This window comes from Macadamia integrifolia, unplaced genomic scaffold (assembly GCF_013358625.1).
Source record: "Macadamia integrifolia cultivar HAES 741 unplaced genomic scaffold, SCU_Mint_v3 scaffold69, whole genome shotgun sequence".
Lineage (NCBI taxonomy): Eukaryota > Viridiplantae > Streptophyta > Magnoliopsida > Proteales > Proteaceae > Macadamia > Macadamia integrifolia.
The window spans coordinates 279,588-303,373 of NW_024870513.1; the positions used below are offsets into that span (position 1 = coordinate 279,588).

The 23,786-nt window shown below is 37.6% G+C and overlaps 2 protein-coding genes across 3 annotated transcripts in view; one reads left to right on the top strand and one right to left on the bottom strand.

The window, feature by feature from the left end:
• Positions 1 to 3,129, top strand: part of LOC122069688 (MACPF domain-containing protein CAD1) — a 20,469-nt gene extending 17,340 nt beyond the window's left edge. For both annotated transcript variants that reach the window (XM_042633755.1, XM_042633756.1), the window contains 2 exons: positions 1,411 to 1,571; positions 2,024 to 3,129. In XM_042633755.1, the coding sequence (XP_042489689.1) occupies positions 1,411 to 1,571; positions 2,024 to 2,674 (812 nt within the window). In that variant the 3' untranslated portion in view covers positions 2,675 to 3,129. The remainder of the gene's footprint in view (positions 1 to 1,410; positions 1,572 to 2,023) is intronic.
• Positions 3,130 to 6,308: 3,179 nt separating this feature from the next.
• On the bottom strand, positions 6,309 to 22,064 carry LOC122069676 (ubiquinone biosynthesis O-methyltransferase, mitochondrial-like). The gene is made up of 9 exons (XM_042633740.1): positions 21,688 to 22,064; positions 19,994 to 20,083; positions 18,512 to 18,590; positions 14,613 to 14,690; positions 10,654 to 10,702; positions 7,921 to 7,970; positions 7,173 to 7,322; positions 6,648 to 6,728; positions 6,309 to 6,552 (listed from the first exon to the last, which is right to left on the bottom strand). The coding sequence occupies exons 1-9, from the start codon at positions 21,933 to 21,935 to the stop codon at positions 6,445 to 6,447; spliced, it is 933 nt and encodes a 310-aa protein (XP_042489674.1). The 5' UTR covers positions 21,936 to 22,064; the 3' UTR covers positions 6,309 to 6,444.
• Positions 22,065 to 23,786: the final 1,722 nt, after the last annotated feature.

Here is a 23,786-nt window from a genome sequence, read left to right on the forward strand (position 1 = left end):
GGGGGGGAGGTGTGAACCAGGAGACTCAAACCCAAGACCTTCTGGTAGGGTGGGCTTTAAACACTCCACAATTTACCAAGTGTGCTAGGACTTGTTCACTAGCATCAATCTGTTATTAAGCTCTCTTGGTTGGACTTGTAATAAAATATGTTGTCAAGTCTCTTTTTCAATTCATTTCTCTCTGATTTTTCTTGGTAAGATTCATTTCTCTCAGATTATATTGAAGAAAAATGCATTGGCTGTCCTGGTAAAATTACTCGGATGTTAAAGCTCAATGCTAGTGGATTTCTTGCCTTCTTCCTTGTAACATAAGATTGATGTTTAATAGGCTGTGCTTATGGAGAACCAGTGGAGCCTCGTTATTTCTACCTTGTCTCCTTCATGAACTAATGAAGGCTTCTCAATTTCCAGGGCTCTTACAAGATCCTGTGGGTTGGTAGAAGTTCCTTTACTTCCCACCAGCTCTAAGCTACTGCGGGAGAAGAAAGAGAGGGAATCTCTATACATATCCACCACTTGCTGAATTGGCGTCATGTGATGTGTTGATTATTCATCATTGCATTGGTGGTCAAAGCCAGTTTTTTATTTTTTATTTTTTATTTTTCTCTTGTGGGGTTTGGGGTGGGGGCGTGGTAGGGGAAGGATAGATAACAAAGAAAACTTATTGCAAACCGATAAGAGTACAACAATTATAACAACAAAGGGCCAAAGCCCTCCCACAGAGGAGGACTACATAATACAGCGGGCCCAAAATACAAAGATTCTCTACTCCAAACCTCCCACCTCTAACAAGCTCATCTGGCAATAGGTTTGCAGAAACCATTGTCCAAGAGGACAAGCCCCCTTGAGTACCTAAAGCTCTAGCTTTCCTAACAGAGAAAGAGTGCAAACTTTACGGACAAACAGTTGCTGTGTTTTATCCTCTCTCTATGCATTTCCTCAAAGTTCCAACTCTTTTGATTGGAATACTAATATAGCTCACGGAGAAAAGTTTCTGTTCCATTTGCTTGCTGAACATTACTATATGACAGTTAAAAGGCTCTGTGAAGAGGATTATTTGCTGGAGACAGGTAAATGCATGATACTTGGAAGAGGTAGAGAGGAATGGTTAGGTTTCTGGCTTCCTTTCTGCCTACAGGTGGGGCTAATCTAATTGGTGTTGTCACCTTAATGATGCACACTGGATGAATCCATACTACATACTTTTTAAGTTCCTTTCCTGGTAGCATACGTATCTATTCTCTTGTTAGTATTTTACAATTTCTTCTAATTGTCTTAGGGAAGCTCTACTTTCATAAATATTCAAGAACACTAGAGCAAGCTCACTGAGATGCTATTGGGAACAGCAGTGTACTGTTGTTTCAGCTGATATTGGTATGTTACATTAAATAGATTTTATTCTCTTTCCAGACAAACCACCTATTGAGGAGCTACAGTATTTCTTGGAGTTTCAAATTGCTCGGATTTGGGCACCTGAACAAAGTAATTTTCCAGGTCAGCGCAAGGAGCCTGTGTGTCCTTCCCTTCAATTCAGCCTGATGGGTCCTAAGCTTTACATTAGCACAGATCAGGTAATCTTCTCGCTCTCAGTTTTTGAGGACTGTTCAGGTAAAAATATGAATGTTCAATCAAAACTTGGGGAAAATGGTTTCAAGAATGATAGCCGACTCCATTCAGTTGGGAAAAAGGCTAAGTTGTTGTTGTTGTTCAATTAAAACTTGGAATAAATTTTCTTTTTTGGAAAGAAACTTGGAATAATGGTTTCAAGAACGATAGGGGGAGATGAACTCATTTTGCTGTTGTTACCATAATTGGTGCTGGTACAGAAACAGATTTTTATTCCTTGGCCATTGTGACCTCAGTGAATTTAACCCATCTCCATGTGGAGGTTCAGGGGCCAATTTTTATTCTTGCCTTCGGAGAGAGTTGAAGTGGGATTCCTTAGACATGCTTATGAAGGTCTGCATGGTTTATAGTTTATTTACTATGTTTAGCCACTAAAGGCATGCGGTGACAATTGCAGATAACAGTTGGTCGTAAGCCTGTTACTGGACTGAGGCTTTCCCTGGATGGTAGCAAACAAAACCGGCTCGCTATCTATTTACAGCACCTATCATCTCTCCCAAAGATTCTTCAACCCCACTGGGACACGCACATGTCCATAGGAGCACCAAAGTGGCAAGGGCCCGAGGAACAAGACAGCCGGTGGTTTGAGCCAATCAAGTGGAAGAATTTCTCGCATGTAAGCACAGCGCCCATAGAACACACTGAAAATTGCATAGGAGATCTTTCTGGTGTTTACATTGTCACAGGTGCTCAGCTAGGTGTTTGGGATTTTGGTGTCAAAAGTGTCCTACACCTCAAACTTCTTTTTTCCAAGGTACCTGGTTGTACAATAAGAAGGTCTGTGTGGGATCACAGTCCATCCAATATTTCACAGAGACAGAGGCCTGATGGTGCATCTTCTTCAGCCACAATCAATGATAGAGGTTCAGATGAAAAGAAAGCTGACAATTCAGTTCAATTTGGGAAGTTGGCAAAGATCGTTGATTTGACGGAGATGTCAAAGGGGCCACAAGACATTCCTGGTCACTGGTTGGTTACAGGAGCTAAGCTTGGGGTGGAGAAGAGCAAGATTGTGCTACGTGTAAAGTACTCTCTTCTGAACTACTGAGATCTGCTGTTTTTTGTGATTTTGTTGTCCCCCAGACAGCATCTCAAGCAATTTTTTTGCACAGGCAACTCATGTTAGTTTTTTCTTCTGTACATTCCTTTTTTTTTCTAGATAGTTTCATTATAGATTATGTAGTATGGGCTTTACTGATTTTTGTGTTTTAAGTTCCACTATTCAGGGAACATTGGTCTTTCTTTGAATGATGTTAAGTCTTTTCCGTAGTCTTTTGAAGAGTTAAAACATTTTTAAGACCTGCTGTTCTTTAGCTTTGAAAGGAGGAGCCCTGAGATGATTGAATTCTGATTCCTGGTTGGCGTGGAAAGATGATTTTGAGATATCAAAGCCAGATGTAATTGCTCAAGGTGTCTGTACCCTGCTGCTATTGTGGCCTTGTAATTTTACTTTCATTATTTTTAATTAGCATCACATTCAGCTGTGACATGCTATAGATTTCATCTGGTTGTGTTATTTTTACATTTTTCATTCGGCCGGAAACATACGGTCCGTGAACCTGCAAAATATGTGTATACGAGGTAACTTTGGGCCAGGAAACACATGGTTTGGTGAGACCATTAGTGTGGCATTATGCATTGGTACTTAAATGGTTGAATGGAACAAGTACAATTCAACAACTCCATCTCATTGCGGATGATGGTATGATACCTTCATCTTCTATAGAGCTATCCACGAGGACATCCACAATAAAATGCATTATTTACCGTTTTTTGTGATCTTTTAGGATTAACTATCAATCTTGATAAAAGTGTGCTTGCCTTCAGATCCAATGTAATTGCTGATGGCAAGTAGGCTCTGATCAGAATTTTAAGAATTAAGGAAATGAAGCGCGACTTGGGATTGGGGCTCTTCCAACACCGGGTTTTTTTGTTTTTGGGTAAAATCACTCTCTTTTAACAATGTGGTAAAAAAAAAAGGGGGGGGGGGGGGGGAACTATGCGTATGGAAGGCTAATTTACCTTCATTGGTTGGAAGAGCAGTGTTAGTCCAATCTGCCCTCTCTTCTATCCCATCTTATTTAATGTTTTGCTTTGCCTTTCCCAAAGTTGTGGGAGGAAATTAGACTCCACATACCTGCATTTCTGGAATGGAGACCGGAATGGAGACCTGGACAAATCTAAAAAACTTCATCTCATTGGTTGGATCACAAGGTGGGCTTGGGATACACGATTCGGAAACTCAAAACAAAACCTTGCTCCTGAAAAACAGGATTGGAGACTCTTCAAAATGAACATTCATTATGGGCACAGATCTTGAAAGCAAAAAACTTTCACAATAGATTAGTATTTGATAGAAAAAAGCTCTATGTAAAAGACGAACAACGTTGTAAGTATCCTACCTACTCTTTGAAAAATGATTCTTTTTCGAAGAATTGAAAATAGAAATTACACAAATATTTTGACACATCCTTGTATCAAATCCATTCCCAATTACTCTCTTGCAAATTTATCTCTTTCTAACAACCCTCCCCCACATCTCTTAAAAGTTAATGATTTTATGTTGGGGAATGATAGGAATGTTAAGTCTTTTAAATTTTTTACTCCCCCTTTCCTTAATTAATAAGATAATTCAGACTCTTGTTTCAAATGATTGTGCCATCTCTCAAAAAAGGGATCTCTCAACTAAAATAATTGCTAGATTTCTCAAATCTAAATCATTATTAACTCCATTAGATTCTCAAACATGTATACTTGCTTATACATTGGTGGCGTTATTTTTAAAAGCTCAAACTCCATCTAAAATTTAAGCTCTCCTTTTGGAGAATAGCGCATGAAGTAATCCCAACAAAACACATTTTGAGAAAATGGGTAGATATTAACCTTTGTGGTTTGTTTCACAACCATCATGACAATATATGGAATGTCTTCCTCTCCTACGAGGGGATTTGGGCTGCTGGTCCTTTGGGCCATAAAACTGAACTCTCAAATAGTTCTTTTTTCACAACTTTAATCATATAGTTCTTTAATTCCAATGTCATTTTTATAAAATATATTTATTTTTTCTTCAGTGTGTTTATAATTGTGTTAATATATTTGGAAACATAGGAATCAGATTACTTTTGGGCTCGATAAGCACAATCCTTATACTATTCTACAACAGGTAGAATACTAAATCTCTATTGGCATTCCTGCACAATCCACTGAACAACAGGTGATCATACCTAACCTCATAGCCCTCCACATATCAGCATTTCCCTTCTTCAATCAGCACCAATGTCACTGATACTACTAAAAATATTTCTGGATGGACTACTTCTCTTATGATAGAAGAGAAATGTGTCTTACTTTCTGCTAATAAAATTTTTTGAAGCAACAACTAAGGGCCTTCCCCATGGGATGAAACAAGCCAAGGAGGAAGGATAGGACGTGGACAAAATCTAAAGTGACGTAGTGGAGCTAGGGAGACTTCTGATGGGAGATAACACCATATCTTGGCCATGGAGTGCCATCCCCCCTTTTTTGGATGTCTAATTTTTTGTTTAACCCCCTTTTTTGCCTCAAGACTAACCATGACCTTGTTAATAGCCTATAGGGCTATTAATAAAAAAGGTATGAACAAGGGACCTAACTCCATGCTAAACTCTCTTTATGACATCTAATATATTTCTCTTTCTGTTCGTATAAAAGAAAAAAGTTCAACAATGACTCAGCCTCATTCTAATTAAAAAGGGTTGGTTACATAGATCCAAGCAAAGACAAGATATTATTAAAAATAGGGAGAAAGGTCCCTAAAAGGCAGTATGACTCCTACACCATGGGAAGCCCATGGAAGCACATATGAAAGCATCAACATGGGTGAAATTTTGACCTTCCATTTGGGGCGGATGGCCATTTCGTCCCACTTTGTGTCTAGGTGTAAGAGCCCCGTTGCCTTTTAGGCTTCTTTTTTCTCTTAAAAATAAGGATAAAAAGAAGAAGAAAACAATACCACAACAAAAACAGTTCCAAAATATCTCATATACTTTGTAATGCAAATTCTTCAGATCTAATCATACTATTACATTATATTGAATATTGGCAATTCCAAAAATCTGTTCATACTATGAGATGAGCATAGTATGATGAGAGTCATGCAGGTAGGGAATTAGTCGACGGCCACGCGCATAGAGCAACAAGTTGTTGCGGGTAGGAGTTTCAAATCCATGAACTTCGTACAGAGCATCTCGGAGGAAGATGCGCAATTAGAGCAGAAAAACAAAGATTTTGTCCATTTACCACCGAAAAACAATAATACCTTTAGTGACCGTGACAGATGCTAGGGGGAATAAAAAAAACTGGGGCTTCCGCAGGTTGTTCGGAAGAAATCAAAGGGGGGTCTTGTCTTTCTCGGTAGCCCCCATTGTCTAGCGGCTTAGGACATCTCTTTCAAGGAGGCAGCAGGGATTCGACTTCCCCTGGGGAAGGGTACTACAAAAGTTAGTTGATCATAGATTATTAATAAACCTAGAATTGAAACAGTTAATGGGGACGGCCTATAAATTCGGCAGTAATGTCTTCGCTGGTTCAAATCCAGCTCGGCCCAAGAGGTTAAACAAGGCAGAGGGAACTGACTAATCTTGTCTTCCTTTAAGAGAGAGAGAGAGAGAGAGAGAGAGAGAGAGAGAGAGAGACTGACCATGTCAGCGATTCAAGCGGCAAGAGACAATTTTATTGATTCGAAAGGAGTCTATTGAATATAAAACAAACAATTATAATCAAAAGAACTAGGATAGCAAAATTCTTTTATCAATAAAAGAAAAAATTATGCCCTTGGTTTTATTGGCTATTTTTGCTACCATATGCAATGAAATTTACACTTACGTCATCAGATACCGCCCACTTTCCAGTCAATGGGTTGTAAACAAAACCTGCAATCTCTTGAACCTGGACATTAACAGTGGAAACAATGGTAAGAGCTGATGCCTATTTATGCATGAATGATAGTTCAGGAAAGAGCATCCTAATGTAGAGGACATTACAGAGATAGAAGCTCGTTCTAGGATCAGGACTAGTTCTTCAGGAGTAAGGAAACTCGACCACTGATGTGTGCCTTTAGGGACCTGTCAAATAATAATAATAAGAAACCCAGGAAAAAAGTGAACACATGCATTTCTAAAATATTTATATATATATATATATATATAACAATCAAGAGTTGAATATTCCACAATGCACAAGTCATATTGGAAGCTAAGAAATGAAAATTGGAAATTGGTCTAGGTCCTGCGTTCCTCCAGGTTGTGCCTAAAATAATGTGCCACATGTACTAAATATCTTACTTATAGCTGAATTATAATTACAAATGGGCATCTCTCATGTATCTTTAAGATTTCTTTTAAATCTTGACTTTCAACGCATCTCTTGAAGTTTCTGGAGTATCCATGTGCATTCACTATTTAGCTTTTAAAATTTCTGGACCAACGCACTCCACAATATTGATAATTATCCCCATACCATCAGTGAAGCACCAAAAAAAAAAAAAAAATGAGAAGGATAAAACATACCCAATGAAGAAGGTACTCGGCAGCAATTATGGATGCAGCATATGATCTCATAGAGCGATTTACCGTAGAGATTACAGTAGCTCCATCAGGAACAGTTAATGCTGCCAAGGATTTGCAAAATTCAGCAGGATCCGCTACATGCTCAATCACCTGCAGTCAATGTCAGTTTTCAAGGCATCGCTTAAGGACAAAATCTCCCTTCCCACGCAACACACAAGAAAAAAAATGATGATCTGTTTAAAATGGTAGATTACAACTGAAGGAATGACAATTTGCACTGGTCCATGACTTTGAAGAAGATTATGTGATTTGCTAGGAAGGAACAAGAAGGAGCAAAATAAAGCACCTTTGACAGAGGATCGACCACATTAATTAATTGTCTCTAATACCAAGAAGAAGATTATTTAATCTGACGAAGAAACAAAATTGAGTTGATAATCAAGAAAAAGGTTGTGCGGCTATTTTATACCCTTCAGATTCAGCACTCAAACTAAGAGACTCTGCATCAAGCCATTCACCTCTGCAAGTATTGCAAAGACTTTTGAGACTGTGATTGGAGTACATTCCTATAACGGTATACCACCTTATAAGAGGTTTATCAGACAAGAATATACCCTAAAAGAAGGATACAGCATTGTGAAAGAAGTAGAGAATAACATGGGCATGAATAATTCAACAAGAAAACCAATAAAATATATCCAACGGACACTGAAGTCATGTGTCCAACCCTCACCAAATGATAACATACCTCTAGAGAAATGACAGCATCAAACTTCTTCTGTTCCTCAACCAACTTTTCTGTCCATATATATACAAAGTAATTTAATATGAGCTACTGAACCCATAAGTTTTGACTTGGAAAGTTTAAAAAAAATAAAAAAGGGAATCATGGAGCACATCTAGATGTGAGTACAAAAAAGATCAGTATGAACTTTGATTGATGCCACTAAATTTTCCAAGACAGTCAATATTCTGGCCATCAGTGCAGAATGAGACAAGTGTAGAAACGCAACCCAAAAACGATGCAGAAGATAATGGAAAAACAAGAACAAGCAATGCACACAAATTAACGAGGTTCGGCAAGATTGCCTAAGTCCCCGGTGAGATGAGATCCTGCTTCACTATCAATGGAGAATAGGGTTACAACGCTCGTCCCTCACACCTCTCAGTATTTCTTGCATTACAGAGAAATAAACCCTCGCAATATATAGCGAAAAAACTCTAATCCGGAAAGTACACAATTGCCCTCAAATAAAAAATTCAAGTGGGGGGCTACACCCCCTGCTATGCAGGGGGACCTCCTGCCCCCCCTTGCAACCCCCACGGCCAGCTAACCGGCTAGCGGGACCGCAATCTTGCCTGTCGAGGTGCTGCACCAGTACTCCCTAGATTAAACTCTGACGGAATACAAGACATCGTACACCAACAACAAGATCAACATGTCATTGCATAGTTAAATCACAATTAGCAAGATCTATCACGAGGAAAAGAAGAAAAATGAACTAGATTTATAACCATAGTAACAGAAATACTAAAGCTTCTACCATGTGTTTCGTCCCAAGATGTGGGGCAATACAAAAGGTAAAGTATGGAATTCACCTCAATAAGAGGATTATCTCTATAACTTTTCTATGACAATCATTGTCTCCACACAATGGCAGTTAATTAGGTTCATCGATTGCTTCATTCTAAGGCATAGTGTAGGAGGTGGTCTGTAGAAATCTGTGTATTTATTCTTAAGAATTACTCAAAAGATTTGTTTCCACTCCTACAATGAAAAGATCCCATGTGTCCATCCTCAAGGAGCATCTTTTCCACATTTTTTTATTTATTTTAATACTCCATGGATAAACAACAACCAACCATAGTGGTATTGTCAAAAAATAACATGTGATGTATGGGGATTGTAAAAGAGAGAAATTATTTGAAGGACTGTGGAAGTAAGAAGTCAAGCTGAAGAAATGAGTCTCAATGTCCTAAAGACTGGCAAGGGAATCAGCATTAAATCTTAGACAACATATATGCGAGTTCAACAAAGAATATCTGCTTACCAGGAACTCTGCTACCCCCAGCCATCCGCAGATTATGTGATACTAAAGTGGTAATAAAATAGAAGCTAACAAACTAGTCGACCTAATAGAAACACAGATAAAGGACTAATAATACCTAACCACAATTTCTGAGTCAACAGATTGAATACTGCATTCATTGTGAGGCAATTCATATATGGTTCAAATCCAGTGAATCAAATTAAAGAAGTAGATTCCTGAACTGCACATACCCAATTTACGAGTATAGTAAACCCACCAAGTGAACAGGATCAACTGATTTCCCAAGCCTAATGAATCAATGTCACGAGTCAACTTGAACAAATGGTTATAGGATCAAATCAAGAGACATATTAGCCAAACTAATGCTATTGGGCAGAATGGCAAATCAAATAGTTGTTTCAAGGTTGCCACAGTTATCCCACTCAGAAATTATTGCAGTGTAATCTTAAACTAGACCAACACCAGGAAATCTTTGCAGCATGTTCTGAAGCCTAAAAAACAAATAATAATTTTTTTCAACAGCCATGCTCTTCCCTGGCTAGATTCCTTACTTTTCAGTTCAACAAGTGGGCTACCTAAACGTATACTGTTACAACTGCTTGCCCCAAAAGCTAGAGCTGTCAAAGGGCCACAACAATGTATGTCAACCCACACCAACACCCACCCACATGTGCAGGCTCACACACACACACACACACATAGCTTGCACATGACACCATCATGTTGCACCAAGGGGGCACAGCAATACATAGCACAAACTCCTTGCACTTACCAGGGATCAAATACCCGATCTCCTGGCTCTGATACTGTATCACAACCGCTCATACCAAAAGCTCGAGCTGTTAGATAAGGGCCACAACAGTATATGTCAATTGTCAACACACACTAACAGATACTTAGCCGATCCCATTTAGTTGGGATAAGGCTGAGTTGCTGTTGTGATATGATAACAAATGCTTTTTCTTTACTCTTCGATTACATCAACAGGCTTACTCAAAAAAAGTTGGAGAATGGGGTTTGAGAGAATTTGTTTTATGAATCTTAGCTGCCTGGAGCAGGACCATTACACAGAATCACAGAAAATTTATCAACTGTTGTGATGATTTATTAGCAATTTCTTATTCTGTATTGCAGATTCTAGTCAATTATTTCCTCGACTTTAAAATGAACAAATGGCTGATGTCAAGTTGGCTGCTCTTTCGTATTTGCACAGAAACACAACCATCCACTACCTCACTAATAAAATAGCAAACACATACAGGACCATAAAACAAAAAGATAAATAAATAAATAAAACTAATTTTGAATGAACAGCTTTAGCAACATATATAGTATATACTAAGAAATCTGTCAGCAAGAGAGAATTATAAAATAAAAAAAAATTAAAAAAAAAAAAAACTCGACATAACAGAAGAATAATGGGGATGTACCAGCAGTTGTGCAACAATATTCTATTGACGATGTCATTGGATCCAATTCCTGAGCAAGTTAACAGAACAATCAAATTCCAAATGAAATTGCCCTTTTCAATTTAGAAAAGAAGAACATTCTGATCACTGCTGGCAATAATTAATTGCCAATTAATGAAGAGGAAAGAAACATAAAGACAAACCATAAATTTCTGGTTAAGGAAAAAAAAAAGTGAAATTTTGAATCATAGAACTTGGGTCTTAGTCCCCTGCTTCATTGCCTATCAAAAACTATACATCTTAGCAGATCCAATCATTGGGACAATCACTCAGAATGGGTTCCATCATTGAACTCCAAAAGTTAAGGACTGTTCAAAAGGTCTCAATAACCCGACTATCTTTTACATTTTTCTCTCTTTTTCTTCCCCCCCACACCCCCCCCCAAAAAAAAAATTAAAACCCAGCCAAAAAAAAAAGATCCCATGGAAAAGCATGTACAAGCAGGGTTTAAAGTATCGAGGTATCGTATCAGTTGAGCTGAGTTGAGGTATCGAATCGGCTGATACATTATCGGTATAGTTGGGAATCGATATGATACTTATTTTTTCAAAAAAAAAAAAAAAAAAATCGACCGATATGGGACTGATACTGTCTGATACGGGACCAATATATATAAGATACAACTCCTGTAAACCTTCAAAACATATAAGCGAGTGAAGTATGAAACTGAGAGCAATCAAAGGCCTTGGAAACTTGTTTTCCTCTTCGATATGAGTTAGAGGAAATGATAAAACATAAAAAACGATTCTAATCTTCTCAATTTCAACAAGCTTTGGGGATTTATAGTGTTCAAATCATGGATCGAAATAGAGTTGGGCGAAAAAAGTGGTAAAGTTGTAGATCTCTTTTTCTTTGGGTGCTTAAAATTCTCTCTCTCTCTCTCTCTCTCTCATCACTAGATTAGGTAAAAACGACTCAATTCCTTACATCAAGTTGAGTAAAAACGATCATTTAGAGCCTACAAGAAGGATCTCCATATATCTTTATTGACCTAGAAAAAGAAAATGACAAAGTTCCTAGAGCACTAATCTGGGATGTACTAGAGAAGAGGACGGTATCGAATAAATATGTAAATATAATTAAAGCTATGTATGAGGCCGCAATAACTAGTGTGAGAACTGTGGGACGGTAAGGTAGTGATTTCCCAGTTCCAATTGGGCTACATCAAGGATTTGATTTAAGTCCTTATTTGTTTGCCTTTATCATAGATGATTTAACCAGGAGCATTCAAGACGAGGTTCGATGATGTATACTCTTAGCTGATGATATTGTTTCGAAGGATGAGACAAAAGCTGAGATTAATGGTAAGCTAGAGCTATGGAAATCAACCTTAGAATCAAGAGGTTTTATGATAAGTAGAACGAAGACGGAATATATGATGTGTAAATTTAGTAACACTACGATGGATATTGAGGAGAGAGGTACTGCAAAGTGATCATTTTAGGAATCTAAGATAAATAAATAAAGAAGAAGGGGATATAGAGGATGATTTGTCACAGGGGATTAAAGTGAGATGAATGAAGTGGAGAGGTGCGTCCGGGGTGTTGTTGACCAACGTATTCCTTCAAAGCTGAAAGGAAAGTTTTATAGGATAGTCGTTAGACTGGCTATGACGTATGGGGCAGAATGCTGGGTAGTTAAGAAGTTCCATATTGATAAGCTATATGTACCAGAGATGAGGATGCCAAGATGGATGTGCAGCAAAACTCAGAATGATAAAATAAGGAATGACCATCCTAGAGCTGATTTGAGAGTTCATCCCGATAAATGATAAGCTTTGAGAAAGCCGTTTGAGGTGGTATGACCATATTCAAAGGAGGCCCGCGGATGCACCAGTAAGGAGGAGTGATCCGATTTAGATTGAAACAACTAAAAGAGCTAAAGGCAAGCCTAAAATGACCATAGGAGTAGTGAGGAAAGATATGGATAGTTTAGGTCTTGTCTCAAGTATGACCTCGAATTGATCTAATTGAAGGGCAATCATCCATGTAGCCAACCCCATTTATGCGAGTTTATTCTGTTTTGTGGTACTGTGTTCTTCCCCTTTTACTTCTACTTTTATTTTTCAGTCTTTGATCGGATCGATTTAGCTGATCCATTTAGTTGGGATAAGGCTGAGTAGTTGTTGTAAACTGATATATATTTCCATATTTCATATTAAGGTGTTTCATGCAATTCTTGACCATTTCATGCATATCATTAGTGTATCTTGTGTCTCCCCATTATGATATGACACGATATGTCTCTTAAAATCACCTCTCCAATACAATACCTGATATTGATACTTAAATACTTGTGTACAAGTAGAAAGTGTATATGAGGGAAGCTCAATGATATATCAACAAGAGATTCTAGATGAAGGTTAAGTGTTTCTAGACTGTAAACCAAACAGGAGCTCCACGGGATGGTTCCAAACTATCTTGGAAAGGATGAAATCAAGGACAATTTTGTCTTACATTCGGGGTAACTTTGGGTTAAGTTTTTTGTGATCTGTTTCTGTCTTGGGCATCCTACTTATTTAGGAAACTGGGGCCACAACTGAAGGAAGTATAGTTAATTGCGTTTTAAATTGAATTCAAGTCGAGGGGAAATGGCTCGGAACAACCGATCTCTTCCTTTTTCTGTTAATAATTAATGAAAGATTGACTTTTCAGCAATGAGACTTTCTCTCAAACATTCAAGTGCAAGGCCTTCTCTTTTCTTTCTTGTGCACTCCCTAGCCCAGGAAAACTGAATCAATTTGGTGAACCTTCTAAACCTCAAATAACAATCCTCTTATACCAAACCTAAACCCTAGTCCACAAACAAGAAAAACAGCAGCAAATCCATTGCCAAAGGTGGAATATTATGAACTTTCCCATAAAGCTCAACTTTACACTATTTCATTGTCAAATTGAAATCTTAGACTTTACTTCCATATTTGTGCCTATTCGAAACCTCATTTTTAGGAACTGCAACTATTTTCACCATTCAAATGTCCTCCCTCGGTTCCGAAAATAAAAGCCAAGTCCCTTGCATTGGACCAAGCGTGTAAACTCTATTTTTCCATCACCTAGCTGTTTTGAATAAGATCCTACATAACTGATTCATACAAAATGTGTAAAATAAAGAAGTATCAGGATCATAAAAAAATTGCATACCAATGTCAGGATCCTAAGAAGTATCAGGATGCGTAGAAGTTGCATATCCACATCAGCAACCTAATGTTTCTGCTCTTTTTATACTCAACCCCAACTTGTTTCTAAAAGCTAAAAAGGATCATTCCAATATGACTCCAACCCATCAGCCATCCAAGCTCGAAAGTCCAAAAATGGCCAAATTACAAAACAGCATCAGTTAAAGCAGAAATGAATATGTCATGGTCCTTCTGTTTTTGGGCGGAAAGCCCTACACAGGTCAATGCATGTTAATCAAGGGTTTTGTTTTATGAAAATGTTAACCAAGGGTTGTGCAAACTGCAAAGAAGAAAGAAGAGAGGAGAAGCGAAGAAAGAGAAAGAGCTCACGTCAGTCTCTTCTCCTACTCATATAAACACTTTTTACCCTGAGGGTAGGAGGCAGGAGGAACCTCAGTAGCTACAGAGTTTGGGATTCTCTCACTGCATATCAACATTAATCTATATTAAAAAAATAAATAAATAAAAATAAAAATAAATAAATAAAATATCTGTATCATTACTTATAGTGATTTCTATGAAATTGTTACACCAAAATATTCAAACCACAGAACAAAGATTTGTTTAGGACATGGATCAAAGGATTGCTCAACAAAACAAAAAAAAAAACATCTTTTTTTTTTTCGTAATGGAAGAAACACAAGAGAATACATATAAGTGTGTTAATGTCTATACACATGCATATGCACATACACAAAATGTAGATATACAGATATTTCATGCTTTAGAATAGAAGGGCACATACGGCATGAAGCTGTGCAATTTTGATATTTTTATCCACCGCATCTATTCCTGTTACAGAAGCTCCCATTCGGGCAAGAGGCTGTAGCAGAAGTACACCAACATTACGAGCATATTCAGATGCATAGCTAAACCTTTGTATTAAGTATAAATAATGTAAGCTAAGATGAGTCCATAATACATGCATTCATGCGTTGATTTGCATCATCATTACCCTATACGCATCTTATGAATTACATTAAACTCCTTCTCTTGCTCCAAAATAAAGACATTTACTATTACTGGATAGCGTTGACTTGCAAAACAAGATTCATGTAGCTAAGCCCTTTTAATTGGGATAAGGCTTAGTTGAGTTGAATAATTTCTAGATCATAGTTGTCAAGGAGACGACTAGGTGTCCAAGTTGCCTAGTTGGAGTCTAGATGACTGTCGCCTTACTGCAAGGCACAATACTTATTTATGTCAAATATCATTTATTTACTTAAGATATTATTCATAACTAATTGAACCCAATAAAAATAGTTTAAAAAATAAATTCTTAAAGGATAAAAAATTAAACCCTTCGGCCCAAGAATAAAAATTGATTTTTTGTTGTATGGGCGATTTTCAACTTTCAAGTTTCTAATGCTGGGGTTTTTCTCAATTCTAAAAATTTCATAAATCTTATCATGGTAAAACTTTTCAAAAAACCAAAAGTCTGGTAAAATAATATTTTGTTTTGATATCTAGAAAATTGTTTTCATTAGGCGGTTTTAACAGAATTCATGCACTTTAAAATAAGCTCCAGTACAAAACTTTGTCATTAAGACTCAAATTTAAGTAATCTTTAGATTTGTTGGACAGTTGGTTCTATGCTCTACCTAATACAAGGTATATGTAGCATACTAAATACTGTTAGAAAAGAGAGGAAAAAAAAAATACACTTGGTCACGTTAGGTGCCTTGTTTGGCTCAAGGCGGGCAACTTGTCCCTAAATGCTTAGGCAACCCTCCAACTCATTGGTTCACCTTGGTGCCGTGACAACTATGTTTTAGACACGTGGAGATAGTCTAGCACAAAAGACATCAAGCAAATATTAAAGTTTCATTAAGCTAGACACCAAGCAAATATAAACGTTTTATAATGCTATAATAATAAGAATCTGCAGACAGGATATTGGCCTTTTCAGAAACCATTGGATAGGAATCCCACATCTCCACACATAGGTCTACAATCTGGCCATGCAGCAGGCTGCACCTCTCATAGTTCAAGAAGAAAAAAAGATTCTGATGCTGACAAGGTTAAGCAGCCAGGACAGTGGCACTTTGAGAAACCATTGGAATGGAATCCTATATCCCCATGCATAGGGTCTAAATTCTAAAAACTTGGTCGTAAAGCCTAATTCTATCTTATAGTTTTCAGAGGACTTGATGGGTTGTGCCTCTTTCCTCTTACTCTCATCTTTTTCTCTCATCTTTCATCTTTTCATCTCTTCATTCCCCCCTTTTCTGTTTGGACTTCTTTTTTTTCCCTACTTTGTTTTGTATGGATCCATGTATCTGACCAAGTTGGAATAAGGCTGAGTTTGTTGTTGTTGTAGGTTTTAAAAGAAAAAAAAAATCATATCTTTAAACGGTTTTGCAATTTGCAATCTTCAGCATCATACATGGAAATGCCTCCCTGATGTAGATAAATCACCTAAATGGACTTATTTTATTAGAAATAGGCCTTGGTTTAGGTTATATAGGTGTTGGGCATAGTTGTCACGGCGCCAAGGCGAACCAAGGCGGTGGAGGGTTGTCTAAGCGCTTAGGCGAGAAGGCGCCCGCCTTAAGGCGAACTAGGCGAACAAGTGTTATTTTTTATTTTTCCTATTTTCTAACATTATTTAGTAAGTTATATATACCTTGTATCATAAAAAATCAAGATTAAGCCACATCAAGTCATCAAAAATCAACATTTAGCCACATCAAATCATAAAAAATTAACATTAAGTCATATTAAGTTATAAAAAATCAATATTTAGAGAAATGCTCTTATTTTATAATAAGTTTGACTGGTCAAATGATTTTATTTTTACATGAGACTTTTTGTATTAGTTATAATATAAAACCAGCTTTCTAACAAGTCTAAGATTACTTAAATCTGAGTTGCAATGACAAAGTTATGCTTCAGTCAAACTTATTTTTAAGTGCGCGAATACTGTTAAAATTGTCTGAATGAAAATAATTTTATGAATATCAAAACAAAATATTTTTTTACCGGACTTTTGGTTTTTAGCAATGTTTTAACATGATAGAATTTATAAAATTTTCATAATTGAGAAAAACCCTAGCATTTAAAAGTTGAAAATCGTCCCTATAACCAAAATCTAGTTTTTGTTCTTGGACTGGGGGGTTGACTTTTTTTCCTTTTGGAATTTGATTTTTAAACTATTTTTATTGGATTCAAATAGGGGGTATTTGCTTATTTATGAGTAATATCTTAAGTAAATGAAATAAAAAATATTAAAAACATTTACTTGAATGATATTTGGCATAAATAAGTGCCGAAACACAAGGCGACATGCAGTGCAACAAGGCGGCTGTTGCCTAGGCCCCAGGCAAACCGCCTGGACGCCAAGGCGTCGCCTAGGCGACGCCTTGACAACTATGACTGTTGGGCCTTTAGCCCAATGTGTTTTCTTTGCAATGCGCCTAATCGCCTATAATATGCGTAAAGGCTAGGCATACAGGATTAGTTAATTAAGTATATTTACTTCTTTATTTTAATTAAGTGTTTTAGGCTGAATTATGATTCTCCAATTCCAGTCTTGTTTTGAGTCAGTTTCTTTATTATTTCAATTTATGTTACCTAATTAGTTAAGGATTGTATTAGACCTTTGTTTTTCAGTGTTTGAGTTTATTTTTGAATCTTCCATATAAGTTTGCAAGGGAGGCGAGCATTGGACATGAATTTTGGTTGATGAAAAGCTATGTCTTTGCTACTCTTCTCCATTAGTAAAGAACCTTGTGTTTGATCAAGGCTGGTTGGTGTTTGATCCATCCAAGCACCTTGCGGTGAAAAGTCCGGGTGTTTATCTTATTGCTCTTCTCCTTCTTTCCATCACCTTTTCCATTATTCAAATAAGTTAATTTCTAGTTTTCAGCAACTAGTATTCTGAATCTGGAATTCATACACAAAGGGTTTTTTACCTACACGAATTTAAATTTAATTTGAGAGAATCCAGCCATCGGATCCTCCTCAAATTTTAAGAAGCTGTTCTAGACCCTAAATGAAGAACCCAATTAGAAATTCCTCCTGATCTGACTTGTTGATTTGAAGTTGTTTCATTGTTCCCATTCTGCCCTTTATCCCCATATTCTGGAATTCTTCAATTCTGATTATTGTATTGATTTACTGTTCTGGTATGCTGCTGAGATTTAATTCATAACTTCAGTTCTGATTGACTGATACTATCCTACTGTTTGTTTAAAGATATGACTTGTGAATTTACTGTCATACCCTTATCCTAGTATCACTAGGATTGCTGCATAACTACTACTCCAACCTGTGGATCAATCTGAAATTTCAGCAACTATTCCATACTCTGAATTGACAACTCAATCTGAGTTTTGAATCATTCTAACCATCTGATATATGTCTATTTGATTTCTCCTAAATCTGGGAATATATTTTCTGTATTTTGACCCTGTTCTTGGTACTGTTTTGATCATTCAAATTCAGTCCTACATTACTCACTCTATGCTAAGCAGTACAATAAAATCATCGTGAGAACTTTATCATGCTTTACATATGCTGAATCATTAAATACAATCCCAAGAGAGATAAAATTCTATGACTTAATTCAGGCCCCTCACCCCCCCAAAAAAAAAAAATTATGCAACTGGATTACAACTAGAGATTCAAGTATTAGGATAGCACCTCTGAAAGAATCCCACCTCCACAACCAACATCCACAATTTTCAGGCCTTCAAAAGGCCTGGCACAATAAGGATCCTTTCTGAACAAGCATTAACAATCAACATTCAGAGAACATTGGAGGCAAACAATACAAAGTTTAATGAGCTAAAACACAGGAAATCAGTTCATAAAATAAGATGAGGGAAATAAAAGGTCACATACAATAATGGCATTTCAGAACTCATAAAGGTTTCTTAATTTTCTTTTTTCAAAAAATAATCATAAAGACATCAGGTGAGGGAAAATTCATTGTCAATTAATACTTTAAAGTGAATTTGTTTCAATAAGTTGAATTGAAGATATTGACTCGGCAATGATTTTAGTTTCCTTCTTCGGCAGTTCAAGAATATAGGAAGACTGGGGAACTATATAAGTTGACTCAATATGAGGTTGTATAGGTTGGCACAAGGTCTTAGACAAGGCAAGCAGGCCAAAAGGCATGTTAACAAGTATCACATTTTTTTTTATTAGATTTAATAGTTACTTTATTTAGAGGACAAAGAATGCAAAAGGCAGACCATAAAGTACATAGTTACAGAGCTCATATGTCAGAGAAAGGAAACAAATGTAGCTCCCTTGTTTGCTACATCATCCGTCAATGAAGCAGACATCAAACACTTTAACCCTTGAAATTTGATCGATTATGTTGTGTGGGATCCATGTGAGAGCTTTCCAAGCAAATTAGGATCCCACAGGTGCAACAACTTCCGAATTAGTCAAATAGATTTTATTAGAAATTGATTCGTAGGAACTATATTCTTCTATTGTTTTCATTAATTATCAGAACCTGACATACAAATGAGAATCTATTTAAACGTAGTTGCTGCTTTTAATTGGACCTTAATGAATTTTAAAAAACTTCTACTTATTAAGGGTACTCTGTTTTCGTGAAATGTGATTGCTTCAATAGACGGTCATAGCCATAGTCCCCTAGACACCATGACAACTATGGTCGTTTCCCTAAACCAGAGAGTTGCTGCTTACGATGACCTTTTTCTTGGGTTGACTGCCATCTCTTCTTCTTGTGTTAACCCTTTGTTGTTGAACTGAATATTTCTCTTTCCCACCAAAGGCTCCAACAAGAACCTATGAGTATCACCCTACCCAAAAGGCAACTGGATGCATCCAATTTCATAATGTCCTGATGAACACTAATAATCAAGGAGCATCTGCAAAACTACATGATTAATGGGGCAAGTTCTTAACATCTTGTTAGGAAGATGGCTTATCTTTCCATGAATGACATCAGTAAACAGCTCAAAATGCTAAATCTTGATGAACAGAAAGAGTAACATGCTTTTCCATTTCTCTTCCACCTATAATATCAAATTATCTCAAGCACTCAACACCATTTTCCCCCACATGGTTGCCTAATAAGGTGGTCAAATAGTGGCCCAATAAGATGTGCACAGAAGAAAGGGGAGGACATCATAGTCAATCCACCTGAAATGTCTGCAAAGAGTGGACCGAATGAAGGAAAGTCTTGTTGGGTTCAAAGCATGTAATGGTTTAAATGGCCCTTCAGAGTCCCACCTGCTCATTGCATAAGAATAAGACCATGTTAAATACCATGAAGACCATCATACAAGACTTCAGATTCTGCGCAAATATATAATTAAAAGTCTATAAAATATCATAAATAATCCAAAAAATTATAAAAAGTACAATAATGATGTACTCATAAGTAATCTAACAAAGTAAAAGTGTGTTGCACATCCCACAAAAGGACGGCCTTCCTATATGGCGCACCGAACTTTTAGTCGCATGCAAAAATGACGTGGCATTTCGACTGTTGAATAGATAGGTGTGGTCTGATTAGCCACATGTCAATTTTTAGAGCCTAATTTAATCATATTATTGTCATGTATTGGCATGCATCCATTTGGTTGTCAATGCCCCCTCTTAGTCCTGGATTTTCAAAGCATTTCTGCCATTTGGCCGATTCCCATTTGAAACTTGATGTCAGCCAGGGACCCTGGGTTCTACCTGCCCATAAAATTTGGGCCAATCTAACCTGCCATGTGGCAGATATCTCAGCGTACAGGAAGCCCTCCCTATGTGGACCAAGCAGGAAACAGCTGCACTATAAAAATATAAACAAACTCATAGTGAAACAAAGAGTGTGCTCAACTACTTCCAAATTTAAATTCTTAATCGAAAATTTTCTTCAAACAAAATCAAAGCCAATCAACAGAAAGAAGCATAGCAGAGCAGGACTTTTGGTACTAGGGGTATTGGCTACTCTATTCATGCTGAGGCTTTATTCTTTCATTTCAGCCCTTGCATGTGACTTCATTTGGGCCAGGGTTGTTGCCCATCTTCGGTGACAGCTGGTTAATTATAATATATAAATAATTGTAATCCGTGGCTCTCTTGCAGTATCAGGTCCTAAATTTCTTCTTTGAATATTTTATCACAGTAGAAGCAATGATTAGAAAATCATATTGCCAACTAGGTTCTAAACTTTGATTTACAAATGGATTTCAATCCCCAAAGAAGTGGGCCTACCAACTCAACTCACTAAGCCTTATCAGAAAGTACACAGGAGTTGGCTACTTGAAAAATATTCTGCCAATCTGCTCTAGTGAACGCCATTTCTGCTGTACATCACAAGTACTAATATCCTTTGTCACCACTTTAACATAGGTCCTCTTTGTCCTCTGCCTAGCCCCTTTACTGCTTTTAATGTGGAAGTATTCAATTAAGTCTACTGAAATCCTTTAAAAGTCACAAATTTGACGGATAAATTTCTCAAACAATCACTTACACTTAGAAACCAAGACATAAAAAAGAAAAGCATCCAAAATTGTCTAATAAGATTAATTTGTAATGCCAAAATCTTCACATAATCACATATGTTGGGAACACCAAGGTTCATTCTAGACAAATAAAATTTCAAAACCAAATTATTTAGCTTTAGTTATATGGTTTCCATTTTGTATTTTTCCTGTTTCAATGATTATTAATATGATGTAGCCAAAGCCAAATTCACAGAAATATATATTAGGATAAATCATGACATAATCTACACCAAAAAATCTAGCCTCGTATGATATTTTCAAACAAAATAGGTTCTCTAATTTTTCTGAATCAAGCTTATGCAAAATAATTTACAAGTTATACTTTTAAAGGCTTACCAGGTTTCAGCAATGGCAGAGAACTTGGCTAATTCCACCTCGTTCAAAGATGAAGAAACAGATGTTCTCCCCGCATTCCCATCATTCCTTCCATTAATCTTTGCCGGAGAGGGATCAACCGAAGAGGGTTGAGGGACATCTGCATAAGACCTTATTTGGAGGATATAAGAAGATCTCGAAATCGAGAAACGTGAAAGAGGAAAAATGCAGGAGAGAACTCGGCATAGCTTCAACGATTTCGCAGCCATTTCTGAATTAAATCAATGAGATTTTGGGGTTAACTTAAGTGGGTTTCGTTTTTAAGATTCGGAAAGTCGGAGATGGCGAAGGAAGTAAACTTCTGAAGGCTTTGAAGGCTGAATAAAGTTCCGACTCGTTAGTCGTTCCTACTTTCAAATACAAACGTGGCTATGATGTTAATTGTTTACGAGTGCGTTGAATGTCACGAGCCGCCCAACATAGGCCCACGGGTCTATGCTCACCAAGCCGATGGACTTAGGCCATTGGGCTAAATAAGGTTTATTTTCTATAATATAATAGTAACTTTAGATATTTTGTAGGTGAGTAGATATTTGTAGAAGATATTTTATTGGGAGACTTTTAGAATTCTCTACTAAGGAAGTGGGAAACTTTTAGTCTCCTTTCCTACCGTTGGATGGAGGACATGTAAATATGCTATCCATCCATTGTAACTTGGGGTGCCTATAAATAGGTATTGTCTCATTTGACAAAAGCACTCAATAACCAACCAAGCACCAACCAAGAGAGTGAATCCACCAAGAAACCAATCAATAGTGATCAACTAAGCAAGTGAGTTCTCAAGTCTTGTACTCAAGAATTATCTAGTGTGATACAAGTTCATTATTTTAAACTCACTCTTGTGTTCACTTCTTCTCTTTCCAAGTTCCTTAAGGAGTGTAGTTAAGCTGACTTAGTACTAGTGGGAGTGTTAAGTGCCGGCACGGTTGCTTAAAAATGTCTAAGGTCATGACAGTTGTGGTGTCAGAGCTTCAGTTGCGACGGAGCCAAACTTGTAGGATAGGAGGCAGGTGAGCCAAAACCGTAGAATGGAGACCAACACCTATACAAGGAAACAAATAAGTGAAGGCAAGTCCGTGGACATTAGCGTTGCTATGGAGCCTCGTTTATCTCAAAGAGAGGTAGCATTGGCTGAGGCAAAGGGGTGCCTCGATGTTGCGGAGCAAAGTGGAGAGGAGCTCAGAGGCCACGTGGTAAAGCTCAGGGAGGACCTTGATGACCAGATGGGGGAGCTCAAGGGGTCCCTACAAGGTGCTCTCAAAACCATAATAGGAAACCAAGAGGAAATAGTTGCCTCCTTCAAGGCTCAAGTGTGCAAGGCGTTGGACAAGGTGGAAGCTCGCATTGGAGAAGTAAGTGAAGGTTGGGCCACAAGTATGAAGTCAATAGCGAGGGAAGCCACTACCTCTCATAATGCGTATATGGGGAATGCACTAAGGCACAGGCTTGACAATAGGGATAAGTTTACGCCTAGAGCCAAGTACTCCTTGTGCGATGAGCTACATTGGATTAGGGACTACCCTAAAAGGAAAGCTCTCAATGCCCTATTGGAGAAAGAGCGTCTAGAAGAAGAACTACCTTCCACGGGGTCCTCAATGTAGCGAGGCCCTTAACTCTCTAAATGGGCTAATATGTGCGAAGGTGTACATCAAAGAGGAGCCCACACAAGCAAGGGTAGACACGGGTATTACCCGCAACCCTACCTCAACAGAGGAGGTAAAGGAACTTGGACCAAGGGCGTCCAAGGTAGAAGGGTGGCCCAAGGTTGTCAACTCCCAAGAACGCCCCATACATAATGTTGATCGAGGGGTTGAGATAAATATGGGGGTCAAAGAGGGTGTTGAGCTTATGACAACTATGTGGCTCAAGGATGTCAACTCCCAGGATCGTCCCATACCTGATGTTGCTCGAGGGATTGAGACGAACATTGGAACTAAAGGAGTTCTCCAACACCATTCAAGGGCTAGGAGCTTACTTGCCCTTGGACGAGAGGACAAGACAAGGAGAATTTGGGAACAAGATGGCTTGCTCCACGCCAAGAGGAGGAAGAGGCAAACGAG